Source organism: Panulirus ornatus, chromosome 9 (genome assembly GCF_036320965.1).
Source record: "Panulirus ornatus isolate Po-2019 chromosome 9, ASM3632096v1, whole genome shotgun sequence".
In the NCBI taxonomy this organism is placed as follows: domain Eukaryota; kingdom Metazoa; phylum Arthropoda; class Malacostraca; order Decapoda; family Palinuridae; genus Panulirus; species Panulirus ornatus.
In genome coordinates, this window is record NC_092232.1 from 40,083,759 (window position 1) to 40,110,695 (window position 26,937).

General features: G+C 42.7%; 1 protein-coding gene across 2 annotated transcripts in view; it reads left to right on the forward strand.

Annotated features, from left to right (window-relative positions):
- The window catches only part of LOC139750359 (nuclear hormone receptor FTZ-F1-like), a 420,892-nt gene that overhangs the window by 389,888 nt on the left and 4,067 nt on the right, over nt 1-26,937 (forward strand). For both annotated transcript variants that reach the window (XM_071665068.1, XM_071665066.1), the window contains 4 exons: nt 5,915-6,612; nt 18,290-18,379; nt 24,243-24,411; nt 24,569-24,669. In XM_071665068.1, the coding sequence (XP_071521169.1) occupies nt 5,915-6,612; nt 18,290-18,379; nt 24,243-24,411; nt 24,569-24,669 (1,058 nt within the window). The remainder of the gene's footprint in view (nt 1-5,914; nt 6,613-18,289; nt 18,380-24,242; nt 24,412-24,568; nt 24,670-26,937) is intronic.

Below are 26,937 nucleotides of genomic sequence, written 5' to 3' on the forward strand. Positions count from 1 at the left end.
CTTCTTCCGCAGACGTCTGATAAACTGCCGACTGAAGACTGACATTCTCAGATGTACCAACAGAGAGAGAGAGAGAGAGAGAGAGAGAGAGAGAGAGAGAGAGAGAGAGAGAGAGAGAGAGAGAGAGAGAGAGAGGTGGGTGCTGTCAGAGAGAGGGGAAAGGTTACCATGGTAGAGTGGATCTAGTCGGCACAAGATTGTGAAGGTTCTGGGAGGAGGCGGAGCGGCACGCCACCAGGGGATGTGTCAAACATCTCTCAGAAATGTTCACCATAGGACGACTGACGAAGGCAAGACTCTGGAACTCCTGGACGGACGAGGTCTGATACCTCGCTCCCGGTGTCGGACCTCCGTGTGCGACCCGAGGCAGTCCTGGGTTCTGGGACAGACTGGGCATAAGACGTCTCTCCTCCTGACATCTTTGTGTCACTCTTTTAACCTATCATGTCCAGGGATCATTTACTTGAGACACAGATGTTTGTTTCCACTCCTATTCCCCTCGTCAAGTCGTCAGTAGTAACTCATGTCTTCATTTCTATACTGTACAGACCTGCTTCTCTCGCGCTCTCACATTCTCGCCCCAATTCCTCTCCCTCAGCCCACCTGACCTCTCACTTCTCCCTCCCTCCCGATAGTACCTCTCCCCGCCTGTACTGCCCCCACCCCCCTGCCCTATATCATCCACTCACCCCTATCATTTCGCCACTAGTGGCCGCCCGCCGTCTCCCTTAAGCCGTTGCAACACCCAGCCACCAGAGACCACCACGCCCTACCAACCATCATGTGGAGACCAGTAGCCGTCCCCTCCACCAGGCACTCCACTGACAACCTTAGTGTGGCGGCTTCCACCACTGTGGTGGTAGGGGCTTGTGACTCTGACAACATCTCTGGATGTATGGGTGAAAATAACAATACCATTATAATTCATACTCGCTCAACACCGCATCACTCGCCATACTCAAGTGAAAGCAGGGAATGTGCTTGTGTGTGTTTTTCTGTGTGTGGAGAGTCTATCAGTCGTGGAGTAACGGGCCGGGTCAGTGGGGCAGCAGGGATGTGCCCCTCAGGTCACACAATACACGAGTTTTTTTCCCCCCCAGTGTAGCAGGAGGACCAGCTCCCGCCGGGGGTTCAGACCCGCTGATCCAAGGACCTGTGGCGACCTCTGGGGTTACTGCTGCTGCTGCTGTCAGTGCTTCTTCTCGTAGTGTCTCTCCTCCTGCCGACGCTGGACTTGTGTTCTCGTTTAAGATGCTTCTTCTGTGATCTTTTCTGCTTCTTCTGCCACCGTTGCTGCTACTGTTCGTATCGCTGCCTTGGCTCTCAGTCTTCCTTCCTTTTCTCTTCTGTCTGTTGAGGTCTGTGTGCTGGTGACGACAGAGGCCCCAGGGCGACGTGTTCCTACGTCAGGTTTTCCCATACCATGAGCGACGGGAGTCTGCTTCCATCTGCCCATTTAATCAAATATCTTCTCTTTCTTGGACAACTTGTCCCCTCCACCTTTTCCTCTCATCCAACACCTAAATCCTCTACCAATGCGACAAGTTTGTTCCACATCTTTGTAATCTGGCCACCACGAAGACTGTGTCAGTATGATGTTGTAGAAGCCAAGTTCAGTGTTCGAAATTGTTGAATATCAAATCTTTATTAGGGGAACAGGACATTATTTTCATACACTACAGAATCCGCAGCTCTGCCTCTTGTGGTGTTTACTCGGAGGAACCAGACAACTAGCGATGCTATTTTGACACAAATTTCTTTTAGGATACAATGAACATGGATGAGGACAGTAAAGCCCTGGATGACATCTATCTCGATTTTCAAAAAGCTTTGGATAAAATTCCACATCAAATATAACGAGCGAAATTGAAGTCACATGGCACTGATGGGGTTGTACTTCGATTGATAGGGAATTGGTTGACCGACCGTAAACAAAGAGTTGTGGTAAATAGCCATGCCTCAGAATGGTTAGACGTAACAAGTGGAGTACCACAAGGATCAGTCTTGGGACCAAATCTCTCTCTCACATCTATTGATGATATTGATGATGGGCTGCATTGTTTGGTATAAAAATCTGCTGATGTAACAGAGTTGGGAAATAGATCTACCAATGAACTTGAACGTTTACAGTATCAAGCTGACATAGACAGACTGACGAACTGGGAAATCAATTTTAATATCGATAATTGCAAAGTCATACATTATCGGTTGCAAAAACGGAAAGGCAAGCTTAAGTATGAATTTTGTTGAACTGTAAAAGGTAAATGAGGATAAAAGGCTTGGGCGTAATAATCTCTGGTCACCTAAAACCCAGTAAGCAGTTCACAGAAGCTGTGAGAAAAGAGCGAAGATAATTCTTAGATTCACAGTAGAGTCTTCGAATATAAGTCCAGGGAAATCATCCTTACTCTTTACAATTGATTGTTTCGTCCACATCTTGAATATTGTGTTCAGGTTTGCTCACCCGACCTGAAACAAAGACATAAACAAGATGGAGAGAGAGTAGCGTCGAGCTAAGAAACAAGTCTTACGAGAGCTGATTATACGACTTGAATCTATTTAGTTTAGAAATAAGAGGGTTAAGAGGTGATCTAATACAAGGATTGAAAATGATAAAAGGCTTTGATAATCTTGTTATATCAAGTTACCTAAGACATGATTCATCTGATTTCACACATAGTAATGGATACAAACTCGTGGGCCAACGTTTTACTTCGAATGAAGCGAATTACTTGTTCTTCAACAGGATTGTAAACATATGGAACGATTTTCCCGTTACAGTGGTTGAAGCAGTAGTGAAGATACGCTTAAGACGTGATAGATACACAGCTTCAAGTCCACGACTTTCATTATGTGCGCAGCCACAGTCACGTTGACAATTTGCAGGTTATTATGTTTGATTCATGTGTCTGCCTTCACACTTATAATACCACACTAATCTGTGTTTCTGATCATTTCCACTGTTACATACAGCCTGGGAAGCACCCAGTGGTTTACTGCTGTTTGTATTCGTTTGTATTTCTCGCGAGGGTTGTGTGTCTGGAGAACGACCAGACCATGTTACTGGGATACCTGGAGGGCGACATTCTGCTGTTGCTCGTCCGCAGTTTAGCGTCACAGTAACAACGGTAACTAGGGCACGACGCTTTCGTCTGATGTGACGGTAGTTGATGTACTTTTGATCTAGTGTGGGAACAGCTTCCTAGCACCGTCACAACCTGGACACGACCCGTTAATGTAATGTGACGGGAGTTAATGGAGCTGTGGCCGCTCTGGGAAGAGCCTCCCACCTCCGTAAGACCCATAACCATTTCATGACTTGCTAATCTGATGTGTCGGCAGTTAATGGAGCTCTCCTCACCGCTGGGAGCAGCCTACCACAACTGTAGTTGGTACACGACTCCATAACCTAATGAGACCAGGATTTATGTAAGTCTCTCCACTGACAAGTTCACTCATCCTTTGAACTTTTCATGTAAACATACCTCCCGCATGGACACCTTGTAGGCACCAGCGATCACAGTTAACACTAGTCATTATGATATCATCATTCTCCGCTCTATATATGATCAGACCCGCCTCAAATTGCCAACCATCGCTCACCTGGTTCTTTAATGACCTATCACCAGCGGGTCTGGCTTTGTATGTACAAACTGTCAGTTCTGCTGGGTGTACGGGGGTATCACTGGGTGTACGGGGGTATCACTGGGTGTACGGGGGTATCACTGGGTGTACGGGGGTATCACTGGGTGTACGGGGGTATCACTGGGTGTACGGGGGTATCACTGGGTGTACGGGGGTATCACTGGGTGTACGGGGGTATCACTGGGTGTACGGGGGTATCACTGGGTGTACGGGGGTATCACTGGGTGTACGGGGGTATCACTGGGTGTACGGGGGTATCACTGGGTGTACGGGGGTATCACTACAAGCTTCATTGTTTTTATTAAGGATCCAGTACTAATAACTATGACCTTTTGCACTCACCGAGTTAGAGCAGTGGAGGGTTCTACCCAATGAATGTCTGGCCAGCAACGTGTGTTTATATGTCAATACTTGTTGATCATCACCCACCCATGTGCACTGTGAGGGTTGGGGGAGAGACATTACTGATCTACGAGGAGGCTCATAACAGGGGTCCTGCCCCACCATGCCCGACATTGCAGGTGTGGGGGATGACCTGCTGTGGTGCAGGTGTGGGGGATGACCTGCTGTGGGGCAGGTGTGGTGTAAGTTAAGGCATTTCCTGGGGTTTATTTTCCCAGCAATTAACGTCAATGGTGGGGTGAGGCGGGGAGGAGGGAGGAGGGGTAGGATGTAGTGGGGTGGGGAGGAGGAGGAGGAGGAGGAGGGGAGGTAAAAGAGACGGCATATGGGGAGGGAAGAAGAAGGTGGGGGGGGGGGGGAGGAGGAGGCGAGGGGCGTGGTCCAGCACTACACAAGACACACACACAGACAGACGTATCCGAATTTCACGCTCACAAAAAACGGGAAGATTGCGTTCAGCAGCCAACACTGCACACCCTAGCTGTTGACAACACAGGACACATGGCTGCCTTCATACAAAATGTTCTCTCCAACTGCAGAACTTTTAATATTTCCCCCGTAATTTCCTCCCCAGTAATCCATACCGTTGATCACAGGAAAGCCAGAAGTGTACACTGGACAGGAGTACGTGCTGGGGGGGTGAGTGAGGAGGGGAAGGGGGTACTTAACAAGACCAAGAAAAGAGGTGATGAAGGTGTGGTTGGTTGGTTGGCTGGTCATTAACTCGCCTCGTTAACAAACCTCAACGGCACATTTCATCTCTGATTACACCGTCGTTAACGTGATGGAAATGTAGACAGAATAATGATGTGCACAAACTCACAACTTCGTCATTTTCACTGTCATCTCCTAATGATGTGGTTAATGACATGAGACCGACTGGTGGTTCCTGAGTGCAGGTTCTTGACGCCCACACGAGCGTTCTCGTGACGCATTTTACGCGTTTTGTCACCTGGAATTAATTTCTTTGTTGTTACGATACGGGTTACGTAAGTAGCGGAGTGAAAGTTGGTTCCAGGTGGTGGTGGTGGTGGGGGGTTGCCAAGCGGGGAGTTTCGTGTGTGTGTGTGTGTGTGTGTGTGCCCTGATCCCCCCCCCCCCCCCCCAGGCTCTCCTGGCGCAGGGGAGTCTCCTCCTCCTCCTCCTCCTGCTCCTACGGCAGGACAGCGATCCTTCTGCTGCTGCGGAAATACCTGGCGGGTCATCCTGTCCCCGCTACCACCGTCGACCCACACCTCCAGCTGGGGGACGAGATAGCATGGCCTGGGTTCTCTCACCTCCTGACGTGTCCATATTACTTACTGGAAAACACATACACACACACACACACACACTCACTACCTCTGGCTCTATACTGGCAACACTGACCAAGAATGTTACAAGCACTGGTGTGTGTGTGTGTGTGTGTGTGTAAACGTTTGTTATCAAGAGTAGACACGCCTGCCATCTGTTGGTGGTATGTGAATATATCAACACTTGCTATTACTCAAGCAGGGGAGACTTGCTGAAACTGCCACGCTCTCTGTGACCGTACTTCTTCCTGACGCGTCACCATGGTATCATGGTAACATGACCGTAGTTCTTCCTGACGCGTCACCATGGTATCATGGTAACATGACCGTAGTTCTTCCTGACGCGTCACCATGGTATCATGGTAACATGACCGTAGTTCTTCTTGACGCGTCACCATGGTATCATGGTAACATGACCGTAGTTCTTCTTGACGCGTCACCATGGTATCATGGTAACATGATCATTGTCTCATTTCAGTTGACAAATTTCTTAAAATGATCTTAGATATTATTGTATTGTCTGCAGGAAATTTGTACTTATATCTGGTTAACATTGGTTTTCCTTCTCTTTGCAGCGGTTCGTGCAGACCGAATGCGAGGCGGCCGCAACAAGTTCGGTCCCATGTACAAGCGTGACCGAGCACGGAAACTACAAATGCTCCGACAGCGGCAGTTGACCCATCCAGGGCTCCTGTCCGGCGCTCGGCCGCCCTCCTCCTCCGGCGTGGCCATTACCTACTCCGCCCCAGGCTACACCTCAGCGCCCTCCTCACACGTACATATTAAGGAAGAAATACAGAGTCCCTTCCTGTCTTCGTCCACATCGTCGCCCGATTCATCTCCGTCCCCGATGGGCGGCCTGGGCGGGCTGGTGGCGGCCACCAGCGGCACCAGCGGTCTGGTAGCCTCTGGTCCCGTCACGCCCATCATCCCTGGTCCTGAGCCCACCATCTGGGTCACCAACCCTCAGTCCACAGCCGCTCCACCAACCACGGGTGCGCCGCCTTCGGCTGGCGTGGGTGGAGGGGGCGGCGAAGGTGGAGGTGGGGGTCGGACCCCGGTGGGCGGGCCAAGGATCCCCATCATCATCCGCGAGCTGGTGGAGACGGTGGACGACCAAGAGTGGCAGGCGTCGCTCTTCTCCCTCCTCCAAAACCAGACCTACAACCAGTGTGAGGTCGATCTCTTCGAGCTCATGTGCAAAGTCCTCGACCAGAACCTCTTCGCCCAGGTCGACTGGGCGCGCAACTCCTGCTTCTTCAAGGATCTCAAGGTAAGCATCAATACCGGAGTCGATTTATCCCATCTCGCTTTTCTTCCTCTCTTTTCTGGCCGGAATATTCTTCCTTCCTTCTGTATTCGTCCTTGTCGTCAGCTGGTCGTCTGGCAGCTTTGGTAGAGCCATCAGCCAGGTGAACCTGAGGGGTACCACCTACAGAACACAGGTGACTGTAGCGTGACGCTCACCTGCTGACGTACACAATACTAGTTTCTTCGCTGACAGGTCATTCAGGAAATACGCTACGTTAATTAAATTACGATAGAAAAAAATACTAATATACAAGCGATATTCAGTACTTTTGACAAATTGCAACCGTTTTAATGAAAAAGGTTTATCAAGAAATGGTAACGTTTGTTAGTGACTCCACGATCTCCCTACATACACACCGTACATATTGTGGTGCACACACTCACGATGGACAGAGCTTATGTCAGCGACCAAACCTAAACATCTCAGCTGGTCTTGCACACCTTTAACCCAAGATGATAATTAAAAATCCCAAGTGAAAATGATTATCAGAGAAGACGTGTGGGCGTATACAACCGAGATGCAGCACTGTACCAGGTCTCAAGGCAAAATTCCCCCAACAGTGAAGGAAGAAACAGCAAGAACATTGTCTTCTTTCTTACTGAGGGAGATATAATGAGCCAATGCTGACACATCATGAGAGGGACCCTTGTGTGTGGACTACATCAAACTTTCCCGCAACCATGTAGTGCAGCTAAGTACCGAGCCAGGATCACAGCCACACCAGTAGGCAAGAGAGGTAGACCGAGATTATGATAACACTCTCTCCAGATAGTGACCTTGACAACATGACCCAGTCTAACCCCGGTATCGGACGGGGTCAACCTCCACGTGCTTGATTGTGTGGACTGGTTGTGCTGACTCACTCTGTCCTTCTGCCCACTTCAAGGTCGACCACGTCAAGGTCAGGCTCCACTACCACTGACCGTCAGCCAACCAAGGTCAAGCAGCAGCAGCACCACCACCCAAACCAAGGTCACGTTACTCCACCACCAACCACATCAAGGTCAGGCTGCTCCACCACTAACCACACCAAGGTCAGGCTGCTCCGCCACCAACCACACCAAGGTCACGTTACTCCACCACCAACCACATCAAGGTCAGGCTGCTCCACCACCTTCCACATCAAGGTCAGGCTGCTCCACCACCTTCCACACCAAGGTCAGGCTGCTCCACCACCTTCCACATCAAGGTCAGGCTGCTCCACCACCTTCCACACCAAGGTCAGGCTGCTCCACCACCTTCCACATCAAGGTCAGGCTGCTCCACTACCAACCACACCAAGGTCAGGCTGCTCCACCACTAACCACACCAAGGTCAGGCTGCTCCACCACCACCCACATCAAGGTCAAGCTCCTCCACCATCAACCACAACAAGCACCGAAGAGAAAGTGTTTGGAGGAATAGCGAGCCTGTCGTCGCTGTGGGCAGACACCTGCAGCAAGAGACCAACACTGAGACCATCTGTAGGCTGCCCGGCAGATGGCACTGTTATATTTCCTGATAATGTGTTGCCTTGACATGATAGGACGTGAGGGGAAGACTGGTATACACCACCGTATTCACATGATAGCACGTGAGGGGAAGACTGGTATACACCACCGTATTTACATGATAGGACGTGAGGGGAACACGGGTATACACCACCGTATTTACATGATAGGACGTGAGGGGAAGACTGGTATACACCACCGTATTCACATGATAGGACGTGAGGGGAAGACTGGTATACACCACCGTATTCACATGATAGGACGTGAGGGGAAGACTGGTATACACCACCGTATTCACATGATAGGACGTGAGGGGAAGACTGGTATACACCACCGTATTTACATGATAGGACGTGAGGGGAAGATTGGTATACACCACCGTATTCACATGATAGGACGTGAGGGGAAGACTGGTATACACCACCGTATTCACATGATAGGACGTGAGGGGAAGACTGGTATACACCACCGTATTCACATGAAATGATAGTGGCCTCTTCATAACAACTTCGTCTGGAAGTTGTGAATCATTGTGAGGAGAGCACCTGTGTTGAACACTGTCACTAGAAAACGGTTATGTTAACCTAAGACGCCTGCACGGTTTTACCTCCTCCACCTCCAGTAGATCCAGATGATGGGTACGCCTCGTGTCCTGCCTGCCTCCTCAGTACATCCAGATGAGGGATACAATAGTGGTGATATATTCCCCTTTCTGAACGTGACTCGTAACTGGGAAATGTTTGAGGAGGATTTGTCACCTACTGCGACGTGTCGTGTGTGGGTCACAGCCACAACTGACGAGAAGCGTGTGTCGTGTGTGCTGCAGTCATCAGGAGCAGTCCCTGGAGGCACGCACCTCTCCCGACACTCTCCTTCATTGCCCATCAACATTACCCTCCACCCTCCCGTAACTTCTCGGTCTCATTCTGTCGCATCGGCCTCCACACACACACACACACACACACACACACACACACACCAGTCGAGTGTCGTCTGTAATAACCAAAAGGTATGAATGTTGGTTAGTGTGGAGAACTGTAGGAGGAGCTGGGAATTCATTCTTTTCATCTGGTTTCATCGGCCTCCTTCAGGAAGACTATGACGACGAAGCTTGCTATCGTGCCTCACTCACATCTCTGGTGACACACACACGCCGCGCCCTCCTCCTCCTCCTCCTCCTAGTATATGACAGATGGGAACAACTGTCATGCCCAAATGATGTAGTACTACATAAGGGTCGTCACATCATACTCATTAAACAAGTCATTAGCTACTGTTGTAATGCCGGACGACTGGAACACTGCGTTACACAACCGAAATTCCAAGGTTTACCAGAGCTTAAAAACGCAGGTTAATTACGGATAACTGGAAGATGATGGTGGCGGTAATGGACGTCATCATCATCATCATCATCATCATCATCATCATCATCATCATCAGATGTAATTGTTGAATACACTGAGAGATGTGCTGAAGATGTGCCTTGGCTGCCAGGCTCTGCTAACCTGCCGTAAAATGTAGAGTGAAGATAATTGCCAGACACATGTGAGGGATCCCACCAAGATAACACATGACCAGTACAGCAGTAGCCGTCCTGGAGGAGCTGCTGGTCTGTTCCTCTCAAGGTGAAGCCTCGCGTGCTGGAGGAGAGGCACCGACCCTACCACATCTCACCTTGCCTGACTGACTGTCATGTGAATGTTTGACAAGATCTTAGATCATCATGCTAAACCTCACCATCATCATGACCTTAAATCACCAACATTTTCTCTCCCATTATTTCCCAAACCTGTTTTCTTTCCCCGTATTTCCCAGACCCAAGATTGTAGTGTGGAGCAGTGTATCCCACTCTGGGACATAACCACTCCCAGCTCGCCAGTTTTTCAAACTGAAATTGGCGGTAAAGCTTGGGTGTGGGCGGCAGGCAGGTGGAGGCTGCTCCTGCTGCTGGATTTCAGAATAAGGTTTACAAGAAGCATCAGTTGTCTCAATACCACCTCCGTAGCACCTTGCTATCCGCTGACGTGAACGCAACGTTATCAGTGCAGTGTCCACACACGTTGCTCTTGCCCTATACTTATATTATTCTCTCAAAATCAATTATATAAGAAAAAATACAAAATTAATCGGTTTTAAAAAAAATCATTGAAAGTTTACAGCTTGCTTTCGATAAGGGTCTGTTAATGGTTCTTGTAAGGGGAATTACCCGAGGGTGTTCGAAAGAAATCATTTTGATATAACATTTATCATAGTTTGTGTAGCGCACGGGAATCAGTGTTCTCATGTACGTACAGTGAGGCGCTGGGTTGAGAAAGGGAATGTTCCCAAAGCCAGTCTTTCCCTTCCCTCTGTGGTCACCCCTGATGAAATGTAGCAGCCTCATACAGACGTGTGCAGAGGGGGCCGCTCGCTGTGACGCTTCCTCGCTAACACAATATTACTTACTTGAAATACGATCGTCGTAACTATTATCACGCGTCGCTACTCCGCTAAAACGGGAACTTGTACTCGTGTGGAAATAAATCATTATTATTGATTTTATAATAATAATAATAATAATAATAATGATAATAATAATAATGGTAATAATAATAATAATGATAGTAATAATAATAATAATAATAATAATTATTATTATTATTATTATTATTATTGTTATTGTTGTTGCTGATGTTACTCTAGTCTCCTTGCTATTATTATTATCATTATTATTATTATTATTATTATTAATCATTTCGATGTGCTGTACTCAGGAGTTCTTTGTTTTGCCGTCTCTTACAAGCAGTAAGTTTTAACATTCCTTTTTCTGTATACAGTAATAAAGGGTATGTTATATGGCCACGATCGTATGGCCATGATCGTATGGCCATGATCGTATGGCCATGATCGTATGGCCATGATCGTATGGCCATGATCGTATGGCCATGATCGTATGGCCATGATCGTATGGCCACGATCGTATGGCCATGATCGTATGGCCACGATCGTATGGCCATGATCGTATGGCCATGATCGTATGGCCATGATCGTATGGCCATGATCAGGAGGTTATTTAAGATAGTCTTTACTAATCATGTTGAGATGGTTCCTGTTGCTCACATTAGTTCGTTTTATCTTTAAGTCTTCTCCGTTTCAAACCAAACAAGTATCATTATATATATATATATATATATATATATATATATATATATATATATATATATATATATATATATATATATATCCCTGGGGATAGGGGAGAAAGAATACTTCCCACGTATTCCCTGCGTGTCGTAGAAGGTGACTAAAAGGGGAGGGAGCGGGTGGCTGGAAATCCTCCCCTCTTGTTTTTTTTTTTAATTTTCCAAAAGAAGGAACAGAGAAGGGGGCCAGGTGAGGATATTCCCTCTAAGGCCCAGTCCTCTGTTCTTAATGCTACCTCGCTAATGCAGGAAATGGCGAATGGTATGAAAGAAAGATATATATATATATATATATATATATATATATATATATATATATATATATATATATATATATATATATATATATATATGGCGTCGATGTCCCTCATTCGCTAGACCCAGTACCTCGGAAGCCATGTTCAACATACAATATAACAAACGTCATATCAAGGTGAAAGAAGAATAGGTAACACTGACCTACTTTCTCGTTGACAACACAGTACCTAACCAGCATCCACTCACTCTCTGCCTGACGTGGCTGCCACTACTGATCGTGAACAATTTACGTAGAAAATTCTGGAATATTAACTTTACACAGACCCAGGATATGTGGGACATAGTCAGGACCTTGGTTGTCTGAGACACAGACCACCTCGCGTGGCCCCAGCCAGAGAGAGGGAAGGCGGAGTAGGCCGAGCGACCCCAGCCTACGGGTGATGGCCGGGCCTCAGGGCAGGTAAAGGCTCCGCCAGCCAGTAGAACGAATCACTCTACCCTTCCCACTAACATGCGCCACACAAGGACACATACAGCCTTTCAAGGCGGCCCTTCGTAAGCCCCGTTATCACGGTCACATGCCCTTACCTACCCTCTCCCTGCAGTTCAAGGAGGTTGACTAGAAAGCTGATCTCATCACGAAGCTGGCACACTCCGACGTGGCCACTTCATATAACGTTTGTTCTCATCCTTCATATAATGAAGCTGAGTAATAACGTATACGTAACTGTTCTGTTATGAAAACGACGACCCTTTCATGTGTTCGAGACTTTCGTGGCGATGACTTGGAAACTGCCTGGTTCCTCTGAGCGTTTTAAACTGTTTGTTGATAATACTTATGTAATCTGTTCCCTGTGTAACACCATCACTAATTTTTCGTACCTTACCGATGCTCAGCTGTGAACTTTGTCCCATGCAAGATACTCTTTTGCCCACCTTTATACCATATCACTTGAATGCTGCATATATTCAAATCATGAATTTAAATCATAACGGATAAAAACCAGTTTTAGTCTTCTCGAAACAAAGAACGCCAGTAGGCTTTCATCGGTATAGATAGTAGAGAAGGAAGGTGATGCTCGGAGGGCAGCAGTTGGTGAAGTGGGGCGAGTGAGCCAGTACGCAGTAATCAGTGCCAGGAGAGAGTAAACATACCAGCCTCACGCGTGATAGAGGCACCGCCAGCCTGGAGCGGCCACCACCAATACTACGTCGTAAACACCTTCATATATATGGCCTGCTCATACCAGTTATGAAGCACTCTCAATTTAAAACGTTTGTAACACAATTCATAATTATATAGCTAAAGATATAGTCTTTTTGGCGGAATAAAGCAAGAAGCAAAAAGGATCTTGGCAACTGATGCAGGCCACCACTGAGGGAGTTGGTGGATGCCGGCCGTGTGTCAGGGAGGCCACTACGACCGGATTCCGAGAGCGGCAATTTAGGTCAGTAGTGCCAAGTGCATGACACAAGGCTTTACTCTGGCACTTTCGATTTCTTTTATTACTTTTACAATTAGTATAACTGCCTGTGTTGATTACAGCTGACCACATTCATAGATTTGCCTTTATGGCAATACAGGTATTACCGGGCAAGGATTTGTGAAGAGAAACTACCAGAGTGCGTGGAAATATGTGACGTCACATGACCCACTCTCCCTCTCGCTTGTGACAGTCTGCCCCCACTGCAGATCATTTTGTCAATACTTTCGTTTGAGAAATCAGTCTTCCTCATATGTTTCTCTAACTTAAACTTCCTCAAGTAGTATTTTCACGATATTGAAGAGATATCAGTGTAACTTTCAAAACGTCATTGTCCAACTATTTTTATTCTGAGAAAAATAGTATCGTTAGCCAAACAAATATATATATATATATATATATATATATATATATATATATATATATATATATATATATATCGTAACAACATTCTAGACGAAAACGATACTGGGTCACCATCTAAGAATATAAAACGTGTACATAAACTATCCTTAGGAGAGGCTGGAACGATATATCGTATTTCACACTCGTTAAGTTATTTAATCACATACTATAACACCATCAGTATCTCCACTAGTGTTACACATACTAGTAATCAGTATTCTTTTCCTTTTTTTCATAAGGGAGAGTGAGGCAAGAGTGGGCCCCATTCTCTGTCGGGTTAGTGTGTCAAGGTTGCGCACGCTACACCACCCTATCTCTCTCTCTCTCTCTCTCTCTCTCTCTCTCTCTCTCTTCGTGTCACTTTCATTCATTCACAGTCACCACCATGAGTCTTTACGATTATTTTCGTATGTATTTGTTAAGCCTTTTTCTCAAGAGATATTTCTTTAAAGGACATTGATTACACACACACACACACACACACACACACATACACACAGGAAGACAACAAAGGAGTTACCAGAATTGTGAGGCGAGTTACTGGAAAACGCTAAAGGCCTTAAATTTGTCAAGCATGGAAGACAGAGGATTGAGAGGTGATCTGGTACCACATCATTTTCAACCAGCTTGACCATCTGGACAGTGAATGGTTTCTCGTAGGTTTAGTAATTGAACATTGGGAGGCCATAACATGAAATAAACCGAGAAACTTGTTAAATATGTAGAGAAGTACTTTTAAAATATATCAGTGTGTAAATGGAATGAACTAAATTATGAGTCTGAATACTGACAACAAGTGAGAGTTGCAGAAGCTGTAATACGACAGAGAAAGTTCAAGAGATGTGGAGCCCCAAGTGGAAATCACTGTTTACGAACCCGTGAACAAGCATGGCAGTGTTCAGAACGTAACCAAGGTACGGCGATGGACTTAATGTAGAATCCGTCCATTTGACGTTACACTGTAGGATGTAAATGATCATGTCTGTTGAACGGCGGGCATCATGAAGTGGGTCAGGGGCAGTGAAACAAGTACGCAAAATCTCTTGCGATTCAAGGTACACACCCACCATTCTTGCTGTTCTCGCACTCTTACAGATATTCCTTCACTAACTTTATTTACCTGTTGATGAATTTCATTGACAAAACATAATCTACGGTGGGATAGGAGAAGAGGCCTAGCCATCGAACACTCCTCTTCATGAATTATGTATTTAGTCATTACATTGAAAGTATTTGTGTACGTAGTTGAAACTTGGCTCAGTAACATTTTGCTACTGATTTATGATATCATTATCAACGGGTGTCAGATCTTACCTCTACAGTAAATATAGCTACATATAAATGGCCTCCGCCTTAGAGTAGTTGGCGAGTTTGCTTACAGATGGCGACAGTAGAACGATGTGAGTGAGGCTCGGGGTACGATGTGCACTCTGACGGCTTCTTTCGTAACATTGGAACTGTGGTGCTCTTTATATTCTTGTTAAAACTTCCTCTGTAGTCATTTTCAATAACATACGCGTGCAACCATACAAAGCATCCGGATGTCTTTTTCTATAGCTCACTATGTTGTTCAAAACAATGACTACGTTTGCACGAGTAGCAACGAACAGTTCAGTCGTTCAGGAAGAGGTTCTTTGTCACTTGAACGAGTAGGAAGTGTAAATCACCTCTGATGTAAAGTATTAGTTCCCGAGACGCAGAAGGCTCCACACAGCCTCCAGACACCCGGCTGGGTTCCAGCGTCCAATAACTGGCGCTAAGTCTACCAAATGTCTGAAGGGGAAATGAGAGAGTACGCTGGTCTACGTCTTTTCAGTCTCCAATTTCTTTCTGCTGTTACAAATTCTTCGTTGACCTACCATTGGAAGATTTTCCACCTCATCGATCGGTACAGAAAAAGCCTGTAATAACTAAACATTTCCGAGGTTGATTGCGGCAAAAAGAAAAAAAAAATGGAACGGAATGAATTAATTTTCCCTTTCTGATTAAACATTAAGTTAGAATCCAATCTCTTGCCCAAAACATACCTCGGGTTTTCGTATGGTGTGGTAACTATTGTTTTGAGGGTGGCAGTACGGGCCTGGTGGTAGAGCCCAACGCGGAAGGCTGGAGGGCTAGGCTAGCCACGGACCGCGTGTGCCATGCATTCCTTCGCATCCACCACCACCACCACCACCCGTCCAGCCCAGCCAGAGCCTAGCCTTCACATGTTTAGCCGTCACAGTCATCACAGTATTTAGCTGACTCTCCATTGTTTCAATCTCAGCACATCAATAAACAAGGTATTACTGCTGCAAGTGGTATCGTACTGAATATGTTCGGAACTTAAGGGTACGAATTGTATCCTGATTTGCAATTGTCTGTGTATACGAGACTAATAATTCGTATTATCCAACATAATATATATGAGTTTGGTTCAAGCATACATTTGATGTTTAATATTTGAGAGAGAGAGAGAGAGAGAGAGAGAGAGAGAGAGAGAGAGAGAGAGAGAGAGAGAGAGAGAGAAGAGAATCATGATCACGTAGATTATGTACGAGAGAATGAGATGTTTCACTAGTAGATGTACGATGGATGTGTAAGGAGGCAGGGGAGAGAGCAGGTAAGACGTGATGGGAGGCGGTGGGTGCTGGGAGGCACACACAGGTTTCCGTCATTACGCCAAGGCCAGCCCCAAGGATGACAAAGTGGCGCGCACTGCCTCTCTCAACGCCCTCGTCGCCCTTAACCCACCGAACCACTAGGGCTCTTCTCCCCTACCTCACGCCAGATAATGAGAAACGTTACACTCATCATTGTTCTTGAGAAAATAACTTCTATGATAGTTAGTAGCAAGAGGGAGCTATTATCAGCTGGCAAGCTGAAGACTTCCTTCTTCTTTGTTAAACCCGCAGGGTAGACTAGCCGACACCTTGGGAATAGTGCGGTTACATAGCAAGTGAACAAGGGGAGCGAGGGGGGGGGGGGAGTTCTGATCACTATATGGTATGCAAAAGATAATATACTCAGAAAATAATAAGTGCAAACAAGTCCAGTTTGCATTCAAGTAATTCACACACTCTCCACTAATGCACAAAAATAAACGCAATGTACTACACGAGGAAAAACAATAATGTTTGACTAACCAGAGAAACATCAGTGTACATACAACTGGTCAAGGCCGCTGCTTCTTTAATCTTAGCAGTAACCTTCCTTAACGAGATTGACTCGGGCTTTCCCTTTCTGTGTTGTTCCACGTCATCACTGGTAAACTCACTGCGAGTGTGGCGCTTCCACATCCACCGTTCAGTCTCCAACTCTCAGCAACCTTCACCTCTTGATAAACCCCTAACCTGAGCGAAACCTTCACCTGGAGACAAACATCGACCTTTAAGAAATTATTTCCAAACAAAACTTGTAGAAGCAAACAACTCCAAAACATAACTCCACCTGTTTTTCATCAAACATTTATGTAAGAAAATCCTAAGGCCCAAACTCGCTTCCACATTCAGTTCCACATATTCCGACTCCACTAGTACAACCACCACCACCCCCATTATGTTTCACCACATTCATCTACCTCATCCTCACCGTAACTTCAGCTACACCACCTTTAGTTATGACAATCCTTTGTGAAGTGGCTTCAGGACAGTGCGGTTAAGGGTTGATAAAGGTTAGCTGTACATTCTGTTTGGTTGTCAGTTCTCATCCGTGTTTCACATATCTTTCATATTTAAAATGAAAACCATTGATGACAGACACTACAGCAAATGTAAACGCAGTTTCGAAGTTTCAAATATCTCTAGGTAATATCAAGACGATAGAAAAGAAATCTATTTTTTTTAATTAGTATAACTTCCGTAATGAAAAAGGATATACCATATTGGGTAGGGTAGGGTGGTGTATGTGATTGTGACATGTGAGGAGGTTGTAGTGGCGTGTGACAGGAGTATGGTATCACTCCCGCGCCCACAAGCATCACAGCTCTGAATGTAGGTTAGTGGGGCAGGGGGGACGGTGCGGATGGGGAGGTAGTGGGTAGGAAGTTAGGAAGTGAGGGAGACGGCCACCTCGCGCAGGACGAGGTCCCGCGACTCTGTATGCACTCTTGTGTGTATATATATATATATATATAGCGTGTCCTAGCTGATATTCAGTGTGAACCGAGTATGATGGATGGATTCTAAACGCTACTTGAAACTGATTATAGCCCGTTTTCGTTTTTTTTTTTTGTCGTTTTCCTAAAACGTCACAGTTACTTACAACTAATGCATTTCCCATTCATTTTTTCACCCCTATAAACTTCAGCAATTCCTATTCAATTTTTCTACTCGTCACAAATACATGCTTATCCTGTAAGGTAGACTTTTTTGTAAATGTACATTTGAAAACACACTAGGCAACAAATGCTTAATACTTGAAAATTACCAATAATTAGAAATTCAGAGGAAGACAGGTATTACCTAACAGTAAGTATGAAACTAGGTCATTCCATTGTAATCCAGGTTTGAACCAGGTCAGTAAGCTTACCACCCGTATACTACACTGTATCCTGGAACAAATGATCAATACAGTTAGGCTTCCTGCAACTTTTGAAAGTTCAATATTTGACATCACATTTATGGTAATCTGATTTTTCTTGGCTCTGAATAAAAAGAAAACTCCCACTGTATTATGGATACAACTTGATGAGATAGTCGTAATGAATCCTTAAGCACAACAGCTGTATATCATTAGACCATGGCTGCAAGCTTACAATAGTATATTGTGAAATATGGCCAATGCTGTGCCAGAATCATAACTTTGCCTGTGATTACTGACTATGTTTTATTTTTCTCAGGTTGATGATCAGATGAAGCTACTGCAACACTCCTGGTCAGACCTTCTGATTCTAGACCACCTACATCAACGCATTCACAACAGACTGCAGGTACTGTGTCTGAATCATCAAGAATGATCTATAATTAAAGTGATAACTTCAAAAGTTTAAAGAGCTGCATTTAAGCATGAGTCAGTAGATTTGTCAGGGTGATCAGCTGTCCTGTATAGTTCACGAGATTATTCAGTTACCCTGTAACCTGTCTTGCCTCAGAGCTGAACGCTTCTGAAAATCAATTTGCTCGTGTCCCGTTCTAGAACGCAAGTGAGCGGTAAGGTTTATGCCCAATATTTTCCCTTGTCCCAGGCCTGCCTGGCAACTTTTGGCTGTGTTTAGGTCTGCTTCAGTTTGGGACGCACTATTGAACAACTTGAACACAAAACAAATCGACGTGAAAATACAAAATAATCATATTTCCCTCAAACTCTTACAGCACTATTCTCTCGATCAGTCTTATTATCGAATGACGTATAAATAGAAACCGAGTTTTGATAAAACCAAATCATAAATTTTCCTATATTTAAGGTCAGACAAAACAGACTCTGCAAATTCACTTAACAAAATATCACCCACTAGCATCCCCTCTCTTTTAGTTAAACCTTTAAAAAGTAAACGAAACGAAAAAAGTGTTTCCTCTTTTCCTAACGTAGTTTCATCATTCTGATCTACTTACCTTCGGATGTGTGTCACTGAATTGCTGAATTCAAGTGTCTCTCACACCTAACCACATTTGCATGATATTTGCTCTAAATGCATGGGTTTCCAGGTGCTCCTTCTCACTCCTTAACTTACACACCCTCCAAGCATTGAGCAGTCCAGTTTCAGATTAACGCAATTATCATATAAAGATCATTAACTTCCTGCAATATGAATATAATTCAACAAAGAGAATAAACACTGATTACGATACTATTCGTAAATACACAGTTACATAAATAGTACAAGAATGACAGAAACACCTGAGGAACTCGCATTGATAATCTAAAGCAAAGGTGAATAATCCTGTCCCACAGAAACGAACAAATTAAAAAGCATCCCAATATATTCTAGTCTTGTTCATTGAACACATTCAGCAACGTTTCTATTTCTGGAAAACATGTATACAAATATACAATTAATTTTGATTGGATACTAGTACTTGTCTTTTTTAGTCATATATATATATATATATATATATATATATATATATATATATATATATATATATATATATATTTCTTTCATACTATTCGCCATTTCCCGCATTAGCGAGGTAACGCTAAGAACAGAGGACTGGGCCTTTGAGGGGAATATCCTCACCTGGCCCCCTTCTCTGTTCCTTCTTTTGGAAAAATACAAAAAAAAACGAGAGGGGAGGATTTCCAGCCCCCCGCTCCCTTCCCTTTTAGTCGCCTTCTACGACACGCAGGGAATACATGGGAAGTATTCTTTCTCCCCTATCCCCAGGGATAATATATATATATATATATATATATATATATATATATATATATATATATATATATATATATATATATTATTTCTTTAGCGAGGTAGCGTTAGGAACAGAGGACTGGGCCTTTTTTGGAATATCCTCACCTGGCCCCCTCTGTTCCTTCTTTTGGAAAATTAAAAAAAAAAAAAAAACGAGAGGGGGAACATTTCCTGCCCCCCGCTCCCTCCCCTTTTAGTCTCCTTCTACGACACGCAGGGAATACGTGGGAAGTATTCTTAATCCCCTATTATATATATGTATATATATATATATATATATATATATAATATATATATATATATATATATATATATATATATATATATATATATATATATATATATATATATATATATATGTGTGTGTGTGTGTGTGTGTGTGTTATTCCCTGGGGATAGGGGAGAAAGAATACTTCCCACGTATTCCCTGCGTGTCGTAGAAGGCGACTAAAAGGGGAGGGAGCGGGGGGCTGGAAGTCCTCCCCTCTCATTATTTTTTTTTTGTTTAATTTTCCAAAAGAAGGAACAGAGAAGGGGGCCAGGTGATGATATTCCCTCAAAGGCCCAGTTCTCTGTTCTTAACGCTACCTCGCTAACGCGGGAAATGGTGAATAGTTTGAAAAAAAAAAAATATATATATATATATATGTGTGTGTGTGTATATATATAAAACTACCCGAATCATGGCCATCATGTGTGAGAAGAATTTAGGTAAGAAAATGAATGAAGAAATTTGGAGAGTTCCTGAAAAGTTTGTAGACCTGTCTCTTAAAAGGAGTAAGGATGTAGGAAAAGACAAAATAAGCAAGCAAGTTCCACAGCCATCCTATTCAAGGAAATTTAAGTGGATGGTCTCCACATACAAACTAAAAGATAGCAACCAGACCCATATCATGAATTCAAGATTTGATTGCAGTGATGCATGATGACAGCTCAGGAGATCAGTGGCCAAAATAATATCTGTGGGACAGGAAGAGGGCAGTAATAGTGTAGTGGATGGTTGGAGAGAGGTGATACCTATAGATTTATGAGAAGGCTTTTGAATCTGCTTTAGCTCTTAAAGTGATGAAAGAAGCACCACCCCAGATATAATAATAATACTTCAGAATAGGGCAAATAGGACCCCAGTGAATATGAAATAGTTGCTCATGAGAAATAATTACAGAAATCATACTACATTCCCAGCTTCTGGTAAGCAGATTCTGTAATGGTGGGGTTTCCATGATATGCAGAGGATATAGTTATGTTGAACATGCTTCTCTCATTGCACGAATGAATTGTAGTGTTTTGAAACTTAGCAGAGGGGAAACAGTGATATTAAGAGAGAGGATTAGGAAGAAATTGCATTTTAGCTCTGTTGAATTTAAGCACATTACTGCTTCCTGTTCTGAGATATTGCACAGGTCCAAATTATGAGGTATGTTCAATATGAGAAAGATACTGAGGAGATAGAGGAAGTGAGTTGGAGTATGTTAAGTGGAATTATCAGTGTTCAAGTAATTAGGGAAGAAAGAAAGCAATATGACAGAACCTTGAGGACATCACTGTTAGTAGAATATGTGGAAATTGCTCCTTAAAATGACACTGCAATCAGGGAACAAAAAGCAGAAAAACCAGAGGATGGAAGTTAAGAAAGAGAAGACTTATGCCACAGTATCAAATGCTTTGGAGATGTCAAGGGCCATGACAAAAGATACACCAAAATAAGTGCAGGACAGCTATGCATGAGTCATTCATGAGAGGCGATCAGTTAACCGTGCCCCATGAAATCCATATTAATAATAAAAGGAGAGAAAGAATTGAATTTTGAGTATTTAAGAAAGTAGAGTTAAGGAAGATCTCAAAATCCTTGCAGACAGAAGTGAGGGCAACTGATTGACTGTTGTAAGGGTTAGGTTGTGACTGTTGTAAGGGTTAGGTTGTTGTCGTTTGAGATTAAACCTCCCTATAACTCAGGAGGTGCTCGACTTATGCACTTTGGTTAGGAGGGTCTCCTTTATCAGGGAGGGGTTGCACCAAAGCATGCTTCCAAAAGGAAGGAAAAGTTTGAGTTTTGAGACATGTTATAGGAAACCAAGGATGAGAACTAGCTCAGAAGCACACTCCCTAAGAACCTGAGGAGGTATGCTTTCTGAACATATGTTGTCCAATTAAAACATAGGAAAAGGCATAAGTTGAGTAGGACGAGTTGTAGATGGAGGACTGGTGTGGAATCATCCAAAGTAGAAATAGAAGAGAATAAGTACTTAGTAGAGTGACCATCAGCTGTACAATTACTGTAGACAACATGTTAGAATAAAGGTTGAATTAGTTTCTGGAGATGCTTTTGGTTAATGACAAATGATTCATCAGCAGAAGTCAAATAATTTTTATTTCTTTTGTGAAGGTGTGCTTGATTCAAAGCAGAAATGAAAGTCTTCTAGTATTTGGGGGAAAGGAAGAGTTTCTTGGCCTGATATGGACCTAGTATTCTGTCTCTGATATGTTGGGTTTGATGTCTAGCTCTCTTTAAGGAGGGTGAAAGTTGGTTTAAATCAAACTGTAAACTTATTTCACTGACCCTCAGCCCGGGCTCAAAGATGGAGTCAGCAAAGCACATATTATGGGTTACATATAACTAAAAAACTGAGCAAGATTTTCAACAAACTTAGTGAATAACTCATTTTGTTGCCTCTTAGCATGATCAAAAGTGGAACCAATCACATGTCTCGTCTGTCTGCAGACAGTAAGAGAAAAAGGAAATTAATGTCATTGAGGAACTACTGTTGTGCAGACAACTTGGGGCATAGCAACTTATTCTATGACAAGATTAACTTGCTCCTAATTCTGGTGCACTGAATGGTGCTTCCAAGCCAAATAGCCATAGTTGCTAGTAAATAACATGTTATCATTTATACCATATATTGTATATTTTCACTGTTTAAACAGCATTAGTTAAACAATTGAATTTTTTTTTTATTTCAATTTCTAACATTAGGTTTTTTGAGTCTGAAATTATTGCCTTAAAGGCTGAACTATAACATTGCATGATTTCACTGACAAAATTTGCTTGCTCTAAAAGGGTAATATTCATGTTGATGATTCTTGTTAACTACCCACTGTTTGGTCGTGTGTGTAAAGAGTGCCTTAAAAGGAGTGTGGAGGCAGGTTGGCCTCATTAACTTTAATTCTAAGACCTTCGTACTGAAGACTAAGGAAAATGGGTAGAGTTAAGCATATATCTATGGTATTCTTTTAATGTAAAACATCTACCTGTAAATATGTCCCAAATATTTTTTTTCTACTGAATGTATTATGTCCACACAAAACTGTGATAAAATACGATAATATCCCATATTTAAAGATAGAAGTCCATAACATACCATATATGTACATTTGTTCATATGGATGTCTGAAACTTTAAGTTTTAATCACTGAGTTTTCTGAGTCATACTATTTCATAATTTAACTGGAGAGAAAACATATTTTATTGGTTCTAAGCTCAACTATGTCAATGGAATTAAATTGTGTATACGTTGTCAGGAAAATGCCATGTTCCCTTCCCCATATATTTTCAAAGGCAATGTCACACTCGCATTTTAGTACTTTTTCATTTCTTCTTTGGCTTTGATTACCATCTGCAGATGTCTGGGCATGGAACTGGCAAGGTTCCTGAAGTATTCTAGGTCCATGTTGTGGGTCCAGAGGGTCTTTATCTCCTGAATGAGGTGAGGCACTATTGAGGGGTTGCTGGAAGCAGTTGCTTAAAAGTTCGTTCTGAGCACCAAGTGTGCCTAGAAATCTCACGTGCACCCACATTTTCTTGCCTCCGAGAGAGAATTCAGGCTTTCTCCTCCTTAGAAAAGTAAGACCCAACAATCTTGAAGTGTAGATGAAAGAAATAAAGGGCCCATAAGTGAAATTTCCAAAATAAAGTGATAGCCAGGTAAAGAAAGAACATCCTTCCCAAAAGATAGCTTGAGCATAGTGAGGAGGATTTCTGATGCTCATACCATTAGAAACACTAATCTCAGTGACCAGATGTAAGGTAATTTCACCCTGAGAATGTCATATGCTTGTACCCACTGTAAACCTTGTTTGTGTATTGCCTTTGAAGATATATATGGGGTGGATGGCTTTTTGTGGACTGTACATACAAATGTCCACTCATTCATCTGACTTCAGGCATTATCATGTTGCTTAAAAAGTTTTCACTTATTTTCTTTAGAAGCTGATCACCCTGGAATAACTAATTGTACAATCTGCAATAAATTCATTTTAAATCAGTTTACACATGACATTCAACAGAACTCATACTTCTGTTGAAGGTTTTAGTAGATCTACTATGGATTAATTTGCAGCAAACATTTTGCTGTTTTATCAGATGTAAAATTTTTTATATAATTTTACTATGTTAAGATTTTCATTAAACATAGAATTACCTAACCTGTTTTGCCCACAGGATGAAACTACACTACCTAATGGTCAGAAATTTGACCTGCTGTCTTTAGCTCTGCTAGGGACTACTCAGTTTGCTGATCGTTTCCATGCAATTCTCAATAAATTAGTGGACCTCAAGTTTGATATCCCAGAATATGTCTGCATAAAATTCGTGATTCTTCTGAATCCAGGTATGTATCATAGTTCATTTGATGAATCTTTCTGCTCTATATGAGGAATATTTAACATAAATATGAAATATTTGCTAAGAGTTACATAGTTTTAGTTCAGTATAAAGATTTTATGTTTTAGAGTCTGCATGAAATTACTCACCTAATATATCCACAGAGGTTCGGCTACTGAGTGATCGTCGGTCAGTGGCCACAGCTCACGAACAGGTTCGACAGTCACTGATGGAATACACTGCCAACGTCTATCGTGATGAAACGGTAGGGTCAACTTTTTCATTGTTTTATGTATCTATCTTAAATTTGCACTGCTGTATTAATTTGTGTGAGATTTTGATGATCAGCAAGGTAAGATGAATGTTTGTTTCATATATCCCTAGACATACTGCAGGATATTGATATTGGTTTCTCAGTATTCAAAGGAAGATCAGTATTTGTATTTTATATAGTAGAGGAGAAGATCTCCAGTCCACATTCCTTGGGACTGGGCAGCTTTCAGATATCGGATTATCGTGGATTATAGATAACTATCTTTCCAGTGGAGTTTTGTAGTTTCTAAAACTTAGCCGTACATAGCAGATGTAAATGTAACCTATGTAAATAATTGAAAAAAACATTGATTTATTGTACTTACCCAAAATTCTTCTATGTCTGTTTTTGATAAAAGTAGTGTAGGCTAATTTAGAATTTGGTGATTACAGTTTAGATGAAGTGCGAGGGTTACACACAGTTTTAAGGGCAGAACAAGGGCAAGAAAGACAGAAATAACAGAGAAAGCTTGGAGCACTACAGGAAGATCATGTGCCATTTTGGTTGCAATGTTAAATGTGCAGGCATTCGCTTTTCTGATGTTTACCCACTATGGATGTGTGGACTGGAGATTTTCGCCTGTATTATGGTTTTCTTGTAAGCCTATAATTTTCTGCAGTTAGAGGATAATTAGAGCTTTAGTGTGCTGTACACCAGTGAAAATAAGGGAATGTATTCATGGTATAGCATTCTGAATTTCAGTGTCAATAAAGCATTCTGAATTGCAGTTATGATAAATTATGATAGATTTGTTACAGTTTCTTAGTCATGATAAATTTGTTACAATTTCTTAGTCATGATAAACTTGTTACAGTTTCTTACCGTCATGATAAATTTGTTACAGTTTCTTTTATTAAGACCATGTCATGCTGTTTTTAACATTAACTCTGTTGCCTGACTTAATGTGATGGTATTTAGTGTAAAACAAATGCCCAAACACTAAAGCAGCCCTGTTCGTTTATTTTCTATATCATAATAAAGACTCCCATCCTGAGGAAAATAGCTGAGCAGTAGCAGAATGAAATTTTTCAAATCTTACCATCCAAATGAAATATACTTTATACTATGAACTAGTTACTGACACATGGTATCTAATGTTAATATTTATTTTGCTTGTTTTTGATCATTGTGAGTATCCCATTTTCCTTGGGATGACAGAGCTTCAGTTTACTAGTATTTCTTCTGGTATGAAAAGCTATAATTAGCCTTCTTCTGTGTTAACATGGACTGATTTTCTTCTCATTAACGATAAGAATATTTGTCCTTAGTTCCAGCAGTCAAGTTCACTGCAGCATTTATCTAACTTCTTCCACTGTCCTGACAATGACATGACCCATTGAAAACAGTTTTGAAGAGATATCACATGTAATTTCATCAGTTGCCTTTATCTTATTACTGAATTTGCAAATTTTCTTTCTGTTTGAAGGTTAAGAAAATTTTTCAAGGAATATCTTTTCCTTCAGTAATCTTGATTAGATCTTTTATTTTTATTTTGCAAAGTAGTAGTTCTTTAGTTATTGTATAGGTAAGAATCAAAAGGATGCATAGGAACTGTTAACTAGTCAGTCTTTGCAATATTTTATTAGTGATCAATCATTATACTGATGACTGACACACACCCGTCCCGCAGTTTGTCTTTTCCAGGCATATATTGACCGCCCCCATGAATCAGCAGGTTACCTCACTGTTGGCGTGCAGGCAAGCTGGTCTCAGTGGTGGTGAGGTTATCCATGCATGGGTCACAGAGGCAAACCCTGACTGACCCAAGTGCTATCTGTTCTAGTGTCTTTAAGCCCTGGGGTTGAAAGTCTGGGTTGTTATCTTTCATTAACAAGTTTAGACTTTAGGATTATTTGTCAGTGCAGATGTTTCTTTATACATACAGTACTATAATTCCAATATCAATAGCACTTACAGGTACCTTGTCTAAATGTTGTATTGATGTGCTTTAGTGTTCTAAGCTTAGTTGTATGTAGGTGTTTTGTCATATCTTATTTGTATAGTATGAAAATTATTAAGGTTATGTTTTGCCGAGTTCAGTTACATTGTAAACTCCTTAAAGGCATATTTGATTTGTTATGCTGCTCTCATTTGTTAATTTTCCTTTCCTTGACTGTAAGTACTACTCAGCTGTGTAATGTTACATCACAATACTTGTGGACATTGATCTGCATCCTCTGTGGTAAAATTATTATTCATAAAATCAGAAAGTGCATCAAC